This window comes from Cinclus cinclus, chromosome 3 (genome assembly GCF_963662255.1).
Source record: "Cinclus cinclus chromosome 3, bCinCin1.1, whole genome shotgun sequence".
In the NCBI taxonomy this organism is placed as follows: domain Eukaryota; kingdom Metazoa; phylum Chordata; class Aves; order Passeriformes; family Cinclidae; genus Cinclus; species Cinclus cinclus.
The window spans coordinates 81,087,304-81,105,933 of record NC_085048.1 but is presented as its reverse complement, the minus strand read 5'-3'; the positions used below and the strand labels follow the sequence as shown (position 1 = coordinate 81,105,933).

The window sequence follows — 18,630 nt, the reverse complement described above, 5'->3', positions numbered from 1 at the left end:
CTGAAATGTTTTGTTACTGCTGTCAGAACATTTGAAATATTTCTATTGAATACAAACCCTTATGCTGTCATTCAGATCACATTCTCTTTGTGAAACAATACCAGGCTGCTGCACAACTACGTGACAGTGATCAGAAGAAATTCTATATACACAGATTGTGAAGACTGAGAAACAGGAGCAGCCAAGTGCTACGAAACTGTGGCTACCTTATAGCAAATAACTGCATTTTAACAAACAATACCACCAGAAAGCTGCTTATCCTGATAAAATATTCTCTTACACTTTTTGCTGGACTGTTTGAAAATCCACTTACTGAAAGTGACAAAATAGAATGTAGTAAGTATTTTATCACATGAAAAGAATTACATTCACATGGTAGCTTTAAACCATCATAAATCTCAAATATCAGTCCCAACTGTAACTGTCACAGAAAACTGGTGAATTAAAAAAAAAAACCAAAGTTCTCATTACCAAAAGGTAATGAAATTTCACCCAAAGCAATTTATTGGCAGACTCTAGACAGGCTGATCGTAGCCTGGCTGATTTCCCATGTCTGCTCTTGTCTCTACCAGCATAGGTTCTTCATTAGAAATAAAATGGGGAGATACAAACATGAAAATGCTGTATTTGCTGAAGGACTCTCAAATTGCATTATTGTATTCTTCAGTAACATAAATTCCTACAGTTTAGAAAATTGTAATATTTTAATCCCACAGAAAAAAAATGGTTATTTCATAGACTTTTATTCTGTTTTTTTAATATACATTTCTACTGTTTTTTTCCCAAGTTTTCCCACAATCAAGCCTCTGGGTATATTTCTAAAACATTACTAAAAACCATAGCATGCTGGCAGAAACAAATAGAGCAGATAAGTCAAGAAATCCTAACTTTTAAAGCTGTTATTTAATACAGAGCAAAGAAACTGAAATGCTTTCCTCAATTCTTCTTACCAAACAGCTAATGCAAAGGAAGGGAATATGCTTTCATTTTAAAACTCTGCTTTCACTGAATTTATTTTGTATGCCTCAGTCAGTACCAAGGAAACTCCACCACCTGAAGAGGAAAGATGTTTATGTAAACATGAGCTTATAGATCTCTATAGCGGATCCTATCTAATTTCCACTGGGACCCACTAGATTTGGAGACATCCTCTTCCTTGTACTTACTTGCATTTTTTAATAATTTTCAAGGAAGGGAATTTAAGCTCTTGAATTAGCATTTGTTCTACCAAACAAATCACTTAAGCTCTGTGGGCAGTGCATGCGTGAGTGACTCATGACTTATCAGAGATTCATTACCAAGCTGGACAGCTGCCTTATGTGAGACAGAGTATCAGATGGATGGAGGACTTCTCCCACCAAGCCATATGGGAAACGCACAGTAGGCTGGTGAATAAAATCAGAAGTATCTATTTTTTATGTGATACTTGTAGAAATCAGATGCAGATCTACCCTTGATCACCTTATGTTTATCCAAATGTCCATCCAGGGACAACTATGTGATATACATGGCAATATTAATAAGTCATGATGGCATTGATTCTGATTTGTGAAAAACAAACTGAAGTTTGTGAAGGACTTGCTGGAAATCTAAAAGGTCATTCTATATTAAAGTTTCAAAACACAAGATGAGCCAGAGGAAATGAACTGTGAAAACTGTGAACTGGCATGATCTTATATTCACCTCTCTCTTTTCACTGAAAATGAATCAAAAGCCATCCTCAAAAAATATGTTTCTGTTTTCCTCTAATATCTCTAAACATAGATTACCACAGGAAGAGTCACATACTCACATTCCACAAAAACCTTGATGCTGTTACATGACAACTCTGCTGCTATCTTGAAAACACACATCTGACAATACAAACTTGCCAAAAAATGTGGATTTTATTCTGAATGAGGAAAGCAGCGTAGAGAGAACTCACTATTTTGTCAAGCAAATATTTGTTTATTTGACTGCTTTATCTGTTGAAGCACAGAAACAATGCCTCATCATGTGTCTGTTTTTAAAGAATCCAATTTAGCAAAACTCATCATCTCAGATGACTGAGCGTGACTGTTGTGACCTGGACAGCTCAGTTGGCAATGAATGTTTATTGAGATTTATAACAACAAAGTTCAGACAAGCAAGAGTCAAGGCCACCAGGCAACACACCCACAAACAAAAATAAAAAAGAATACAGCAGAAAGTTCTGCAATTTTATATATGCAGGTGTATACATATCTACATATGTCCAACATACATTTGGACAGGATAGAAAATACGTATACATACAGGTGACACATATGTTTGGCATATATATATGTGTGTATACAAAGTTGCAGAATTTCCAGCTGTATTTTTCTTCAATATGTATATTGCCCATATGTGTACATGTGTGCCTGCATCTATGTATGTGACTTCACAGACATATACAGAGAATGCAGTGAAACCTTGTAACTAAGTGAGAAAAAGAAATCTAGCCAACTCTGCTTTTCTCCTTCAAAAAGCCAAGTCTGTTCAAGTGTTCTTGTGGAGAACCTTGCTCTCCAATATGACTTGAATATTCATAAAATGGAAATTGCTAATTATACAGCAGGATGTGGGTCTGTATGGAAAATGGTTATGTTCTTAGTTTCTGAAAAACAAGACTCATTCAAGGAACAACTAGAACTCATTCACTAATCACTCTACTATCTGGGAGTTTTGCATCTCACCCCTTTACCTTTCATAACGCTTCTGCTATGCTGGGCAAATTTCCCCAAACTCAAATTGTAAAGACTTGAGGACACTGGACTTATTATTCAAACAATTACTAGATTAGAGTTATTGAAGTTTCTCTGAAATGTCACTTGCATTTCACTGAGAGGAGAAAGCAGATGTAACGATAAAACTTTTCTCCCTTCCCTTTCACAGAGTGAGCCTTGTGTACATTCTCTGGGACAGCAATTTGCTAAGAAACACTGCCTCTTGGCAATTTTTTAGCAGTTGGACTGGCCAATAACAATATAGTGTTGTAGCATGAATGGACAAGCTTGACAGAAAGATCTATCTGTTCAGCCCACACTGCTGTACAAATGAGAAAATGACTGGAATATTAATTGCCTTTAAGCAGAAGTAATTACTCATTTTTGTAAGACTACTAGCAGGCAGAAGAAGATAGCTAGAGTAGAATATTATGAAAAATGTTTCATTTTCCTGGCTTTTCTTTTTCCTTTCCCTGCTGAACAGTATCTTAACAGTTTTTACTTTGCAATGTAAATTACTTTGAATGTGGAAAAGGCAATGGATCTGATGCTTAACTACTGTGATCCCAATTTTAATTTTGCTGGGTTTTTTTGTCCTCTGTTTGGGATTTGTTAGGCTCTGCCAGTTTTGAAGCAAATTACATGCTGATTTTTTTCAGACAAAATATTTTTGAAAGATTCATGCACATATCAATTCATGCACATCCTAGAAACATCTAAGGCACTATATCCTTGAATTCATCTGCTTCAATGACAGTACATGGGTTTGAAGCTATTTAGGCAATAAATTTAAACAAAGCTTAGCTGCATAATTACATTGTGAAAAAAGTCAATATTTTGGTATTCCATAAATTTATTCATAAATCATATTCCAATATTTATAAGACTTCTAAAATGAAGGGTTTGCATTACATTTTACTTTCATCTGCTCACCCTATATTTTCAGTATTTTAAAGGGACATGCACCAAACTTATTCTGAAGAAAAGTTAATGTATGCTTCTCAGCTAGGCTACAATCTATTTGAAAAAAAGCAGAATATAGTTGGTTAGAAAACCAGGATTTGCCTATCATCGACCAAAAGGCATTTTTTACTGCACATCATCAAGAGAACTAGAAAGGAAAGCCAAGATTTTATGGCATGGTACATGAGAGTTGATCCATTACAGTTACCTGGCTGTCATTTTAGCCCCATTTCATGTCAGCTGAGTGGCTTCTTTCAGCAAACAATCTATCTAGTGGAAAAGAAGAGAAACTCTCAGCCCATCCCTTCTTTGTTATCTTAGTTTCACAAGTGATGCTAAACGGAAACCTATCTTGACCATATTTCTAAGAGGATTGCTCTCAAGAATGAAGTGTTTGTTGGCACATAATCACTGTAATGCATGTCTGCCTTATTCACTATGATTTATGATTTTTCATGCTGTTTTTAATTGCAGAAATCTTGAACACTGCTCCCTCCCAAGATTAATTTTGAAAAGCTGTGAATCATCTGATATGATATTGTTCTTTACAAGTGTAATTCTAGCCATTTATTTGGCTGGGGAATTAATCCACATGCTTGCCTTTTTATTTCATCAGTAGCACCAACTAAAAAATAAACTTACAGGTTTATGAATATTCCCAAATAGGTGGATGTGCTAGTATAGATACAATTTGACAGCTTTCTTAAGGTTACACAATGACTCTTTCCTAAGATGGAAGTGCTATTAGTATATGTTGAGTGTTATCTAGTCCAAGCACACCACTGATCTCAGAACCTTTTGTATTGGTAGGAAAATCCCCATAAGAAAATGTTTTCTTTTAGATTACCCAAACAAATAGTTCTGCTACAAGGAAGGATTTTAATTCTGTAAAATTAATAGCTTGACAACAAGAACAGACTGTTAAGGTCTCACTCTTTTGTTAGGCTAGAACATACCTGGCATGCTGATGGATGACTGTGATTGAGGTCCCACTGGGAAGATACTATGTCAACAGACTTTTCAGCCATATTAAGCAAATTCATCCAGCCTTGGAAAAGAGACAAATGGGATGGTGCACTGTCTGAATAGTTGATCCCTTCAGGAATATTTTCCACAAGAGCAACCCTGAGAATAGATAAGGAAAAAATAACCACTTAACAAAAGCACTTTTCTTTATTAGAAGGTTCCAAATTGTAAAGAACTTCAGGTTTTGGGCCTGGGGTTCAACAGCTGCTCCCAGAGGCTCTCAGCAGTGTGCTACTCTGCAACTCTCCCTGAAGCATCTGACTGTCATGCTCCACACTTCCCAGAACAAAGAAGGGCAGAAGTGACCTACTGCTAATGCAGCAAAGCCAATTAAGCTTTCAAAGCTCTGCAAAATTGGCTTACTCAGGGAAAAGGTTATTTCTCGCAACACAGTAAGTGGGAATCAGTCCTTAAGGTGAGGATGGGAAGAATGAAACAATCTCCTCTTGGTTTGCCACTCTCATCTCCAAATATATTTTCTTCTCACTAAGGAATGTGGTAAGAAGTACACTCCCTGGCATTCTCTTAGGTCTGCTTTTAGAGCTGACATTTTATTACATTGCCATCTCTACCTATGAATTCTCCCTTTACAACTGCTCTGTTACTCAATTTTTCTGCTTTTGTTTACCTGTGTAAGGCTCTAACTGGGACCCAGCGGTTAAAAAAAGAATTACAACCTTTTAGCTTCTTGCTCTATTTGGAAAGCTCTTTGATTTTACTTTCTCCAGTATTCAAAGCATTTTCAAATTAGAGTACATAAATGCATACAGATACAGTCACATCCAGGAAGCCGAACAAGCACTGTAGTAAACTGCCAGCTTAGAACCTGCTCCTCTGCTTCAGGGAAATGATGTGTTTCATTCAGCACACCATCTCACTGCTAGATTTCCTTAAATTGCAGCAGGTAAAGATTCTTTGTACACAGAGTAGAGGAATTTTAAAATGAAATACAGTAAAACAAGTTCTTCAATTCTGGCTTTAGGTAAAGAGAATAAATTTTCATATAAATGCCCCAAACATCTGCCACTTCTACTGTAAATGATACAAACCAGATGTAGGAAAGCTGTCATAGGAACTCAAGAGAACACTCCTCTATTATATACAAGCACATTGAGCATTTCCACACTGTTTTTGTGTTTGTCAATAGTGTTAATTATCAACTCCAGTAATATGAATATAATTTGTAAACTTTAAGTAAATCGTTATTACAAAATTCCAGGGTAAAAGAGAATTGCACATGTTTTGACTCTTAGAAAAACAGATTAGTGCAGTATATTTATTGATTCAGTTCATCCTAGAGGGTTCACATGGAAACTTTTACAGCTATTTCAGAATATCAAGCATGTTTGTGAAGTGAACCCATTAAAAGACTGAAGATTGGTACTCTGATTCTTAACAACGTTAAGAAAACCCAGCAAGAATTGTGATACAGTAAACCTGTGATCATTATTACACTCTCAATCTCCTGACCTGGCAAAAAATCCCAGCACCCAAACCAGAACAGGTACAGCTCCTTCTGTATGTTCTCTTATTCCCCCAAATCTGCCAAACAACGTAGGTATTACTGAACTGCAATCACCAATGACACTCTCCACAACTTACTTTTAACACACTAGTCTATTTATTAACATTAAACTTAGCTACATTGCAGTAATGGAGATGGAAATCAGAAAATAGGCTGTAAAATATTAAAAACATAACTAGATTTTTAAATGTCTTTAAAGTATATTTGACTCTAAAACATTCTACCCACCTTGGTTACAAACTTTCTGAAATAATGAATGCTCTAAAAATTGACTGCCTTTTAAAAAACACTTCAAAATTAACTATTTTGCTCTAACACTCAGGGGTTTAGCCTTACTTTTCCCAATAATCCTGTTACAGAATTTCATAAAACTTTGGTTAGATCCCTTGAAGGCCAGTACTTTTCCAATAGTCAGCATTACCAATCATATTGTAACTCTTGCCATTCCCATGTTTCCAGAACTTTTTTATGAAGAGTTGTAGGATGGCCACCTTCAAAGAGCAAGAAATTGAAGCTGAGAAGATAAAGTGATCTCTACAAGGACATGAAATCCCCCCTCAAATCCAGTTGCAAAGATCAGAAATGAATGCATTTCTTTCTGAAATCTTTCATTCCCAGCTCAATCACACCTAGATATAGGAAAGAGTTATCCTGAATATGCTTCAAAGACAATCTTAATATCAAATAATTATTCAAAAATAAAATAATGTCAAATGCAGTTCTGCTTTAGCTAGAATTTAGAAGTGCACATCACTCCCTTGAACAAGTAGTGACCAAAATTTCCCAACAGTAGAATACTGCCTGACACACACAATGCTTTCTAGTGGAACTCATGCAAATGAATTACACAGGAGCCCACAAAATAACTGATAGGACTGAATCTGTCACAGTCACTTCCAGTGGCTTTTAGCAATGTTTCCTATAGGCTTTACTGAACTTGTGTCTCACTGGAAAGCATTAGCTTAACTTCCACTTCTCCTGTCTTTCTCTGGCAAGTTGAAAGCTGCCAAAAACCTAACCCTGCCACAGAAAGTCTAAGATGATCTGGAGGTCATGTAGTTCAACCCTCCTTGTCAAAGAAGGGTGAATGCCAGCAGGTTGATCAGGACACTATCCAGTCAGGTTTTTGCATATCCCCTATATCTGCAAAAATCATCATATTTGAGATGATGGACCTGACCCAGCCAAACACATACATGTTTATTTCTGACTTCACATTATTTAGGTGTACATTAAGCTATAACACAGGAAGAGTTGTGGGTCATTGCTGTTCACATACATTTTGTTACAGATACCATCAAGATATGCCCAAAAGTTGGGATCCTCCTCATTTCTCATCCATTAAAACCTTTTACTTTTTCAAAGAAAGTATACAAGGAAAATGTACTGGCCAATAAGGAATTCAACTCCTCCTAAAATGACCCTTGTCAAGGACAAGGTGCCTCTTGGCAAGGAAGCTTGTCCTGACTACTGGAATGAACTTGCTCTTCACTAGAACATCTTGCAGCTTCTAAATCTGCATAGCATTCACCAGGCTATGGCACCAGCACTAAATAACACACATGACTGCATAGCTCCTGCCATTCTATAGTTTGGGTTTGGCTGTCCAGTAGAAGTTAAATGCATTCCAATTAACAAAACTCAGAATTATTCAGAATAGATGCTATCTGGTAATATTTCTCCTACTCTTCTGTTTTACCAAATAGCAAGTACAGGGAAGTGGTCACAGCACCAAGCCCGAGCTTGAGAAGGGTTTGGACAATGCTCTCAGGCACACGATGCGATTCTTGGGATGTCCTGTGCAGAGCCAGGAGCTGGACTCCATGATCCTGATGGGGCCCTTCCAACTCATCATATTCAATGATTCTAACTTTGTGTTCTTGAGCAAAAATAAAACAAACAAACAAAAAAAAGACATTTCATCTAGCTAGTTAAAACATTGTTTTCAGAGTGTAGATTTCTCTTTAGTAACAAACTAATTTAGCCATAAATTTCCAATGTAAATACCCAACACAAAGTTCAGAAGCAATACAAAAAGCCAAGCACTAAGTTTTTATACTAAGTGATTTCACCCTTATAATATTCCCTTTTTGTCTAGCACAAAGTTCCAGTGCTTAGTCAAGATGAGTTTCGTTAAAACTGCTGTGCAAAAATTTGAGTTTGGAAGCCTCAATTCCACCAATAAAAGCTAAATTTAGCTTTCATTTTTGTTCCAATATGACCCACAAAGAGATTCTTCAAATACAGTATTACAAAAACTTCCAGGACAGAAGGTCATTCGTAGATGTTGAGGAAAGTTAGACATAGTGACATAATTAGGTCTGCAAAAACGGCATATTAACAAAGCCAAACACAAATGTACTATGGTACATCCTCATGTACTATGTACTATCCTCAAAATCATTAGCAGATAACCTTACACCTGTTGAATGAAGATGTCCTTCCCCTCTCTGATTTCCTGGTGCTCTATTTCATCTGATAATGCCAACATAGACTTGCCTCTTCAGTTTTACAGCTGAATATCCTCAAAACTACCTCATACAGACTGAGAAAGTAATGATACACAATTTCTGCGAAGTTAGACAGAGAGACAAGGGGTAGAGTGAGACCAAGCTCCTCTTAGCTTACAGACATGGGGCAATGAATGGTATTTAATGCCTACCACAGAATAGACCATGACCTCAATAATAAGACTCTTCTGAGCTCAGCTATGACTTACCTTTAGCAATTCCAAGTGAATTCTGTATGCGGTTTAGGATTCTTGTTAATCTTTGACAGTTCTTCAGTCAGAAAGCAAGAAGGTTTGTTTCTGATGTCACACCAATTTGTTCCTCAGAAGGAATCAGTGGTTCTTAATTTAGCACATGGGTTAATTAAAGTAGAGAGGGCTAGGACAGTGAAAATAGGCAGATGCTATATGTCTGTCTCTTGAAAAATTTGGGGCTATAGGCAAAAATTTATAGCTCTGTCATTTAGCTCTGACAATTCTCCCAGTATAAAAGGAATATTTATTTTTATGGTACACACCATATTAAAAACAATAAACTCTGGAACATTATTCACTCAAGTTTGTCTCAATCCACAGCCATCCACCAAAGAAAACCCAGGTCATATGCACTTGAGCATTTCTACATTATCTGTATTTGCTCACTATTAAAGGGAAGAAACTTAGTAAGAAAACACTGCAATGATTTGTGAGACAATAAACAAAAGATGAACAAAGGCTTTGACATAACGCTGCTCTATTTCAGACAAGTGAGAGAAAAAAAAAGAAGATAATTCAGAAAGGTACGTGAATCCTGCCCCTACACTAGGGTCCTATTTAAAGATACCCTCTATTGACTGCTTTTTCTTTCATTCTTAACCCAGAAGCCCTGCAATCACCATCCCCTGGCCTAAAGGGCCCCATCTACTACTCACAGAGTTCCAGTTGTGCTTCTGTTATAAAACCAGAATCTTAATGTTTATTCAAAACCTACCATCTTTCTCAAACCAGTGCTTTCAATGAAAGCTTTCACCATGCTCGCATTCAAACCCTCCACATCCTTCTTCATCATATCCCTTCTACCATTCTTTGCCCTCGGATCTAATAATTATCTGTCATCCTGGCCATGAGCACCTTCTCAACTGATCAACAGCTCCAGCTCTTGATTCTGAAGGGATTAAGAAATGCTCTTCTAGACAGGGTACAGTTACAATTTCAAAAACAAGCAAAACAAACTCTGCTTTCTGGGTACACAGAGAAAATATCCTAACAAAAGAGAGAAAGTATAACACAACTATATTTGGATATTCTACTTAAAAGACAGTGGTAATGATTTGGAAGATCAAGTGCAGTAAGTCTGCTTTGAGATCAGAACTGGAGCATAAAGGTATCCAGAGTATTTAGATAATTACATGGTACATCCAGTAAAGAAAAATCAAACTGTGCATTGCATGTAGTATTTACTTTGCAATTAATTACATCTAATCCTTCCAGTATGAGAAGTTACAAAATATGCTATCACAGACTTATGCTGTGAATTTCAATTTCAAATAAAATATGTTTGACCCATTATAGGGAATTCAAGACAGAACACCAGAGTTAAAAGCGAAATGCAATGCAACTAAGATTGAATTTACAATGGACTGTGAACTCAAGCTCAGTACTCAAAAGCACTTAGACTATTAGCATTTGAGAATGTATCACAGGTTCTGTAACAGTCCTCTCACACTGACAGTCTCAGCTGGTGGGGCACATATGTGTGTTGGTGTGTGTTTTGTATGTGTGCAAGTGCCTGAGCACATGCATGCTATGAAAGCTCTTTGATGGCATTTACTTGTCTGCTTTTTGAATTTTAGTCATGAAGACCTTGATGCCCACAGACAAAATCTTGTGATGATGAAGATTATTCAAGATTATTCTTTGAATTAGATCTGCAGTGAATGCAGATAAATTCAGCTTTATGATATTAAATATATTTTTTTTGCAGACATGCAAGGTACAGAGTTTCATTTGAATATTTCCATGTATGCAGTAGAACAGACTAGAGTGATGTTTAAAATGAAAGGCTGTGCTGCCTTAAGCCAAAGAGGACACACTGGCCCTGGGTTTCTGCTCTCCATCACAGGAGTCAGTCAGTGATTCCTCACTCACACTGCTCACATGGGCCAGCATGGCACCAGGGCACCCTGACCTAAGAAAGGGTCCCAGCATTTTACATCACAAATGCAAGAGACACAGATGCTTTGCTCAGTAACATGCAGCTAGAGCTGGTTAAGCTGTCCTGCACCTACTGCAAACATTTTGACAGATCTCCTAAACAGAGGCTGAAATTCTGTGAATACTATGTGTGACTGGACTCAGAAGACATAGGCCTCCTCAGCCAAGTGAGTGGCTTGATCCTTTTAAATATGCAGCTGCAGAAGGTGGCTGTGGCACAAGAGTGTGAATAAAAAGCCCTGCCAACTTCAAGTATTCACTGAAGTATATCCTTAAGCACACCAGTTAATTCCTGTAATTAGAACTTATACCTTTCCCCTTCTACAGCTGCCTCTTCTTTCCACTTACTTTATTTTCATTTCTTCTTACCAGTCCACAGAAGTAACTGAAGTATGATAACTATATTTCAAAACATACTTTAACTCCTCACCACTTAGGCCTTTTTGTATTTTTAATAATCAACTTGAAGATCACTTCGTTACTGCTTTGCCCACATAATTGTTCTTGTGACCATTCATCACAATGTCTAGAAGACAAATACAGCATGCGGACAGGCACAGCACATCCATTAATCTTGGCAGATTTTACGTCCCACATTCTTGGTTGGTGCAATATAGAAAATAAGATTTTCAGTCAGCAGTTATGTCAGTGGAACAATATTGGTTTTTGCCAGTTAAAGTTTAGACTCAATCCTCTAGGTCAAATAACTAGAAGCACTCCTGGAATACCTCTTCTCTTTGGACTGCCCCATGGATTCTTATGTATGAAAAGGATGATACCCTCCCTCTGAAACCATCACCTTCAGAAGAATCTACCAATAATAAAGTCTGTGACGAATAACACAATATCTGTGTTGTAACACACCTTAAGCACAAAAGTTTCAAAAGAAGGATTCACTATACAAATTCACCAGTCATCCAAGGTTTAAGCCTGTGAATGATTTCTAATTAAACACATTTTAGGTGATAAAATGAAGTTTTCACAGTTGCATTTCAGATGTAACTTTCAGTTCCCAAAGGCAAAACTGCATGCAAAAGAGGGGAAGAATAGACCAGATGTTTCACAATGTCACTTCACCCTGCTAAGGTACAGTATTTCCCTGGTGTCAAAGCAAATCTGAACCTTAGTTGGAAATTCAATCTAGCCTGCCAAGATCATTTTAATACTGGAACCAAGACAGCAGTCATATAAAGTATCAAATGAAAAAGGAGCACAAGAAAGAATGAATAGGAAACATGAAAGATCTTATTTTACAGACATGACTGATATTTACCTCAGCTGAAGAAAACATATCAAAAAAGTACAATGAGCACAGAGCCTTAAGCAGCCTTAGGACTTTTCATAGGGTTTCTGCAGACTTAGGATTTCTTGTGAATTATGCAGAACAGTCCACTCAATACTGACCTTTTTCCTACACTTTTACATATCCATAATCCTTACCAACTGCCCTTTGCTCTCTAAATGTTGAAACAAAGATGTTTAAATAAGATTGCTGTTTCCATTGTATAAAACTATTTAACATCATTAGGACTCAATTAAAAAACCCACATAGAAGAAGGAAAAAAATTAGAATCTAATGAAAAGAGGCAGACAAAATACATATAAAGACCCTTTTGGAATAAAATACTGTGTGCTTTTGCCTCAGGTTTCTAGCTCTGTTGTGTTATGCCTGAACCATAGCATTACCATCCCTATTTGAGAAAACCTAAATTAGATACTTTTAAATTATTTCAAAAGCAAATTAACTTGTCTGATTGTTAAAGTCTATATATACAAGCAAAATAAATCTGAAACTTGTAATCACTAGTAAGTATCAACAGCTGAGACTCTGAAATTGCTCTCTAACTGATTGAACTATCATCATAAAAATGCAGAGAACCTAAAAAAATCTTTAGTTTACTGAATTGACTTTCAATTTAATGAGAAGACAACATGTAGAGTTTAGTGTTCTAGACTTCAGTCTGGCATTTCTCACCAATTCAGTAAATGAAGATTTTTCAGGTACACATCTGAACATACAAATCTCAGAACAATTTGTCCTCTTTTTTATACCTTCTGTAACCACTTATATATATTCAGATCAAACAGATAAAGACCTAGTATGCCAGAACATATAAATACTTTATGGAATAATTATAAATATTGCATTGTTTATGACTTGGATCAAATTTTTTTGACACCAGCTAAGGAAAATTACATTATGAAGCTGAGCAGCCAAGCCATCAAATCAGAAGCAAGCATAGCTACATTTAATAAAGGGAAGTGTAAAAATATAATAAAGCTAAACCCTATAAAATAGCAATCTTGTGTTGCTCTTAATTTCAATTCTGCATATAAATTCATGAAGAATAAAATATCTCAAAACCTGAAATTAACAACAGTTAACCACAGACTTAGTTAAGGCTGGTTTGACTGGAAAGTTACCACGCTATTCCAATGCTATGCTTTATTGTCCCAGCTTTCCCATCTTCATCTAGGAGAATCAGTGCTTCATTCCACGAGGGAAGAATTACAGTGACAACTTAGTGCTGCAATAGTGACAACTACATCTGAATTTCCCAGACACAGAATGGAGTTCCATTTTAGGAAACATTCAGGTGTCATATCTCACTATTTAACTTCAGGTGAAATCTTGCAGGAACAGATGATTGATCATTACTAGCTAAATCCAGCCTGTGTTGGCAGTTCTTGAAGCCCCACTGCGCTGTGTAATCAGTAATCAGAGCTGAAACATAGCACAACCTTCACATTTACCTAGAAGTTCAGCACAAAGATAAGTACATTTGCAAAACATCATAATGCAAAAATGGAATGTTTGATAAGGCCACAAGAAATGTCAAAAAGACATTATTTGAACCAAACTGACACAGCCATCATCTCACTACCCTCATGTTCTGACGGAAGTTGACCTTTCAAAATTCATAATCAATAGAAAGTTATCATACACCACATTTCTAGATTTGTGTAATTCTTTGGTTGATGTCAGAGCTTTGATTTGCGCCCTTTTAAAATGGAATAATTCCTATATTTTCATCAGAAAAAAATTCTTAAGGTTTAAGTAAATCTTATGTTCAAGTAAATCTTATTTCACAATCTCTTGTTTGAGTTACTCAATTTTTTTTTTCAAATTAAACACCAAGGCACTTTTATGTCAAAGAAAGCAACAGACACTAGTGTCTCTAGACACTAACCATCATTCATTTCAGAGCACGCTGTAGCTGAATTTCACATGCAAGAAAGCACAATACAGAGGTCAAACGCTGCAGTGTTCTGCTCATGGCTCTCTTTATGCACAACAAGCCCCAGGGATATGTGTGAAATCTATTTAATGGACACAGACTAAGAACAGAAACTGCCATCTGTTCCTTGTATATATTTGGGCTTTCTGTAAGACACTTCCATTAGGTTATTGTTAGGCTATGACAAATCATGACAAGAAGCTCTAAAATTTGTCTGTGATACGCCCCTGTCCTCATCATGTCTAAAATGTGCCACAAAACTCTTCAGCACCTTATCACGTGTCAGAAGCACTTCCTTTCAGATTGTGATTTCACAATAGTATTCAAAAACATCAGAGGGAAAACAGCTTGCATTTTCATCTTATTAAAAAAATTCATTGTATACAAAGGATGCCACATCAACGTTTCCATATGACAGAAATTTATTTGGGGTCACAACAGCCCTTCAGGAGCTCATATCTGCTCTGACAAACTTCAAGTAGCTTAACCAGCTTCTCTACGACTACTTCATTCTTTAGCTCCCATATTTCTCATCAAAAATTTGTCCCCAGATGCTTATTCATTCCAGCTCCTTGTGAAGCACTTTGTGAGAGGGAACAAAGACAATTTCTCTCATGGTTATCCTTCACTGTGATGATGTTTTATACAATGAAATTTATACTTTGTTTGTAAGTGCTCAAAATGCATCCCTCTGAATGAACCTTTCATTCCTGTGAGATTTTTTTCTTCTTGCTCTTGAGAAAAAATGCTGGAAAGAAGCCAGAATGGAGTCAGCAGAGTCCTTTTGTGGGGATCACTGGGTTTTTTAAAGACAATAGGCCTATTCTTGTATTTTTTTCTGGGCATTCTCTGCATAAAAAAAGCTTGCTCCAACCATGTGCCATCTTCTCTTTTTTTTTTTCTCACCATCTTTTGCTCTAGATGTGCCCTGTTTTGAGCACTACCACTCTCATGGCTCCTTCTCCCCTTGCCTCCCTCTTCTATGTATTAAACCCTAGATGACTTCTGTTGTTTTGCTCCATCTAGTTAGTCTTCCTCTCAGTAATTTTCTTCCAAATTATTTAATTGGCAGAGAACATAATACTGTTACTAAATCTCCAGGACAGATCTGTGAATTCTGTTCTGTTTCTCCACCATATCTGATTTGTCCAGGTAGACCGAAAGCTCTTATTAGTGGCACTTCTTGTTACTCAAGCAGTAGTGACAAAGTAGGATTAATTTTTGGCAAATTCCTAGGAATTACTACATTAGAAAGAAGCAACACGGGCCTCTGAAAAACCCTGCTGACAATAAACATTATGTAGGAACATACTTTTAAGTACTTCTCCCTAAATTGTCATCATTCAATTCTTTACATAACATGCCTCATATAAGTCTAATTTGGCTTACTGTTTTGGGTGACAGTTTTTTGTGTATGGCTTTTTTTTTTTCTGTTTGGTTTGGTTTTTTAAGGGGGTTTACAGATAACTTGGCAGCTTCCTAATTACAAGAAGCACAGCAGTAACAACTAAGACTTCTAATTACTATTTCTATTGATAATTCTTCAGAAGTTTCCTACAACTTTCTTTTAGCTGCAGCAATTACAAAACCAGATATATAGCTTTAAAAATGGATCCTGTAGACAGTGTTTAGGAACTTAAGTAAACATTCCAAACTCGAATGGAGAAGGTTTCCTGGGTGATCAAGTCTCTCTCCTTGCTACTTTAGGCAAAGTTTCACATGCCTTTATTCCTAAATTCTCACAGAATCACAGAATATTCTGAGTTTCTAGGGAACCACAAGGACCACCAAGTCCAACTCTTTAAGTGAACGGCCTCTACAGGGATTGAATCCATGACCTTGGCATCCAGATGAGGAAAAGATAATAGGACAAGCAAGAGTTTTTACTACCACTTGTCATACTGGAATATTTTTATCTTGCTGCTTTCCTCGGTAGAAACCTGCCTCATTTGATATCCTTTTACCTGCTCTAGCTTTTACCCTCAATAACTGAGATCTCACCCTGTAATTTCTCTCTCCTGTGCTATTTTCATGGATGACAATAATTTCCCTTTTTAGCTTTCACCCTGCACAGCCAAGTGCCTTTAGTATTCTTCTTATTAAAGCAACTTTTCACTTTCAGAACCTTCTCCTACTAAGCATGAGTTCAACCTTCTTGATTACTGATGGTCAGTCAGACACAATATTCCAGATTAAAATTTATCAATGCCTTTCAAAATAGCATTAAGTACCTGGCACTTTTCTTGCCTGATATAAATAGCATTGCATCTATCTCTAAGCAATTCTATCTACTTTTATTACAGTTCCCCTAAGGAATTGTTTCCCTTAAACAGTAGAAAGATGGAAAATCTAGTAAAATTTCAGTTGGACTACTGCCTGGGAGTTACAAAAATTAAAATGTTAAAATGAGATTTATATCCCCATGAGAAACCAAAAGATGTATTTTCAAATTTTAAAATCTGAACAAAGTGTTCTTCCATTCTCAGTGTGAGGAAAGGGCATTTTTTGACTCTTTTTGATCATTCAATTATTTTCTGCCTTCAAAAGAAATATTTTTTGTTCAAATTCAATTCTAATGATCTTTGTAGGGAAATGTATCTTTAGGAAGCTCTACAGTCAGCTGCCATTCCCTGCTATTGTCATTTCCTGCTTCTGTATGACTGCTGTAATTTATAAAGTTCAAAGAGTAAAAAAAAGTAAAAATAAACCAAGACTAAAGAAGTAAACCAACTAAAAGCCAGATGATGCTGAGATGTGTAATAGGCATAAGAAAAAAATATCTTTCCACAATGCTGTTTTAAAATTGTAAGCAACATGTTCCAATAAAACAGCTGACACTTGAAGCAGCTTTATCTCAAAGTTCCTTCTGAGAATATTTTATTACTATTTGCAACTAATTCAGGATCAGAATAACCTCAGAACTTAAAGAGTGATAAACTCCACAAAATATGAAACAGGAGAAATGTTGTTAAGCAGGAACGACAAAAAGAAGGTAAAAATACAGAAAATCTGCAAAGAACAATTTTGAGGTGTTAACCCAGTCCATGCAATAAGAAATTGCACACTGGGATCTGCAGGAAAAAAAAACAAACAAAAAAAAACAAAAAACAAAAACAAAAACAACAAAAAAAGAACCTAATCAAAAAACATTAAGAAATTGTGCTGAAAAGATCCAGGATTAATCCTTAGCAGGAGATGAACAACTGCCAGAATCACCTCTGTCACACTGAATCGTAGGGAAGGCAAACACTCCTCCAAGAATGCACATAAAAAGCTCATGTGACTATAAGGAAGAGTGCCACTGCAAAAGAGAATAACAAGATCCAACTAGCAATCCAGCAAACAAAATAGCAGAGAGTATTATTAAATAATTCAGGTTTAGATGATACCCCTGGAGGTCATTCACTCCTGCTCAAAGCAGGTCCTCTTAGAACAGGTTGCTCATCACTTTGTCCAGTAAAGTTTTTGGTATCTCCAAGGATGGAGATTACACAATCTTCTCTGGGTGCCTGCTTTTATATTTAACACTCTCACAATGGAGAAAAATTTTAAGAGTCTATGATAAAGGCTAATGTTTTACAGTAATTTCCAGCAACCCAAGAAATTGAGTAAGGCTTTTAATTCAATCCCAGCCTATGAAAAGTCAGAGTCCATGTCAATAGTAAAGTAAGATGACTTGCTCTAATTCCCATGCTCCTTCAGTTCTTAATTTGCAGCACCCATTCTTGCTTTCCATCTGCAAATTTTGTGCTTTGCAGTATTAAATTACTTTTCTGTAACTCCAGACCATCAGATCACGTCTTGCCTTCTATGATATTATCCTGAACTCCCAAATTCTTCCAAACAATCACAATATTTCTCATCCTAGTCTTTGAGCACAAAATATGCTCATTAGAACATGAAATGGTATTGATAGTGAGCTGTACCATGCAGAGCAAAGCAGAGTCCCCAGGCAGTGCAAAGGAGACTTTTGCTTTATTGCAAAACCCAGGCCTTCATCAGCTGCAGTTTTAAAATGGAACAAACATAATTCAACCAACTACCATACACCATGATGTGAACACATGATGGTTATATAACTTGTTTTTCTACCTCTAATTCAGCTGAGTCACTTACAAGGGTAACAAGGCCCTTATTTAATAAGGCTTTACCTATATGCAACAGTGAACATCACTGATTCTTAGAAAATACTGCTATACATTCCCTGTTCATGATGCTACAGTACCACTGCTGCCCTCCCTGTGGTAATTTTTCACCCATCAAAATGCTTTCTCAGACCGATACAGAAGACATCTACTGCCTTACCTTGCTAAAGTAGTCAATTACCTTATCACTGGAAATACATTAATCTGGTAGAACCCACCTCATACAAAATAAAGGGAAATTTTTAACCTTCTTCCCAACATCTGTGTTAAAGTATTGTATAATGCCAAAGTAAAAATTACAGGC

At 36.5% G+C, this 18,630-nt stretch overlaps 1 protein-coding gene across 1 annotated transcript in view; it reads right to left on the bottom strand.

Moving 5' to 3' along the window:
• Positions 1-18,630, bottom strand: part of PLD5 (phospholipase D family member 5) — a 156,904-nt gene that overhangs the window by 50,145 nt on the left and 88,129 nt on the right. The window contains exon 3 of the mRNA XM_062489209.1: positions 4,646-4,814. Coding sequence (XP_062345193.1) covers positions 4,646-4,814 — 169 coding nt within the window. The remainder of the gene's footprint in view (positions 1-4,645; positions 4,815-18,630) is intronic.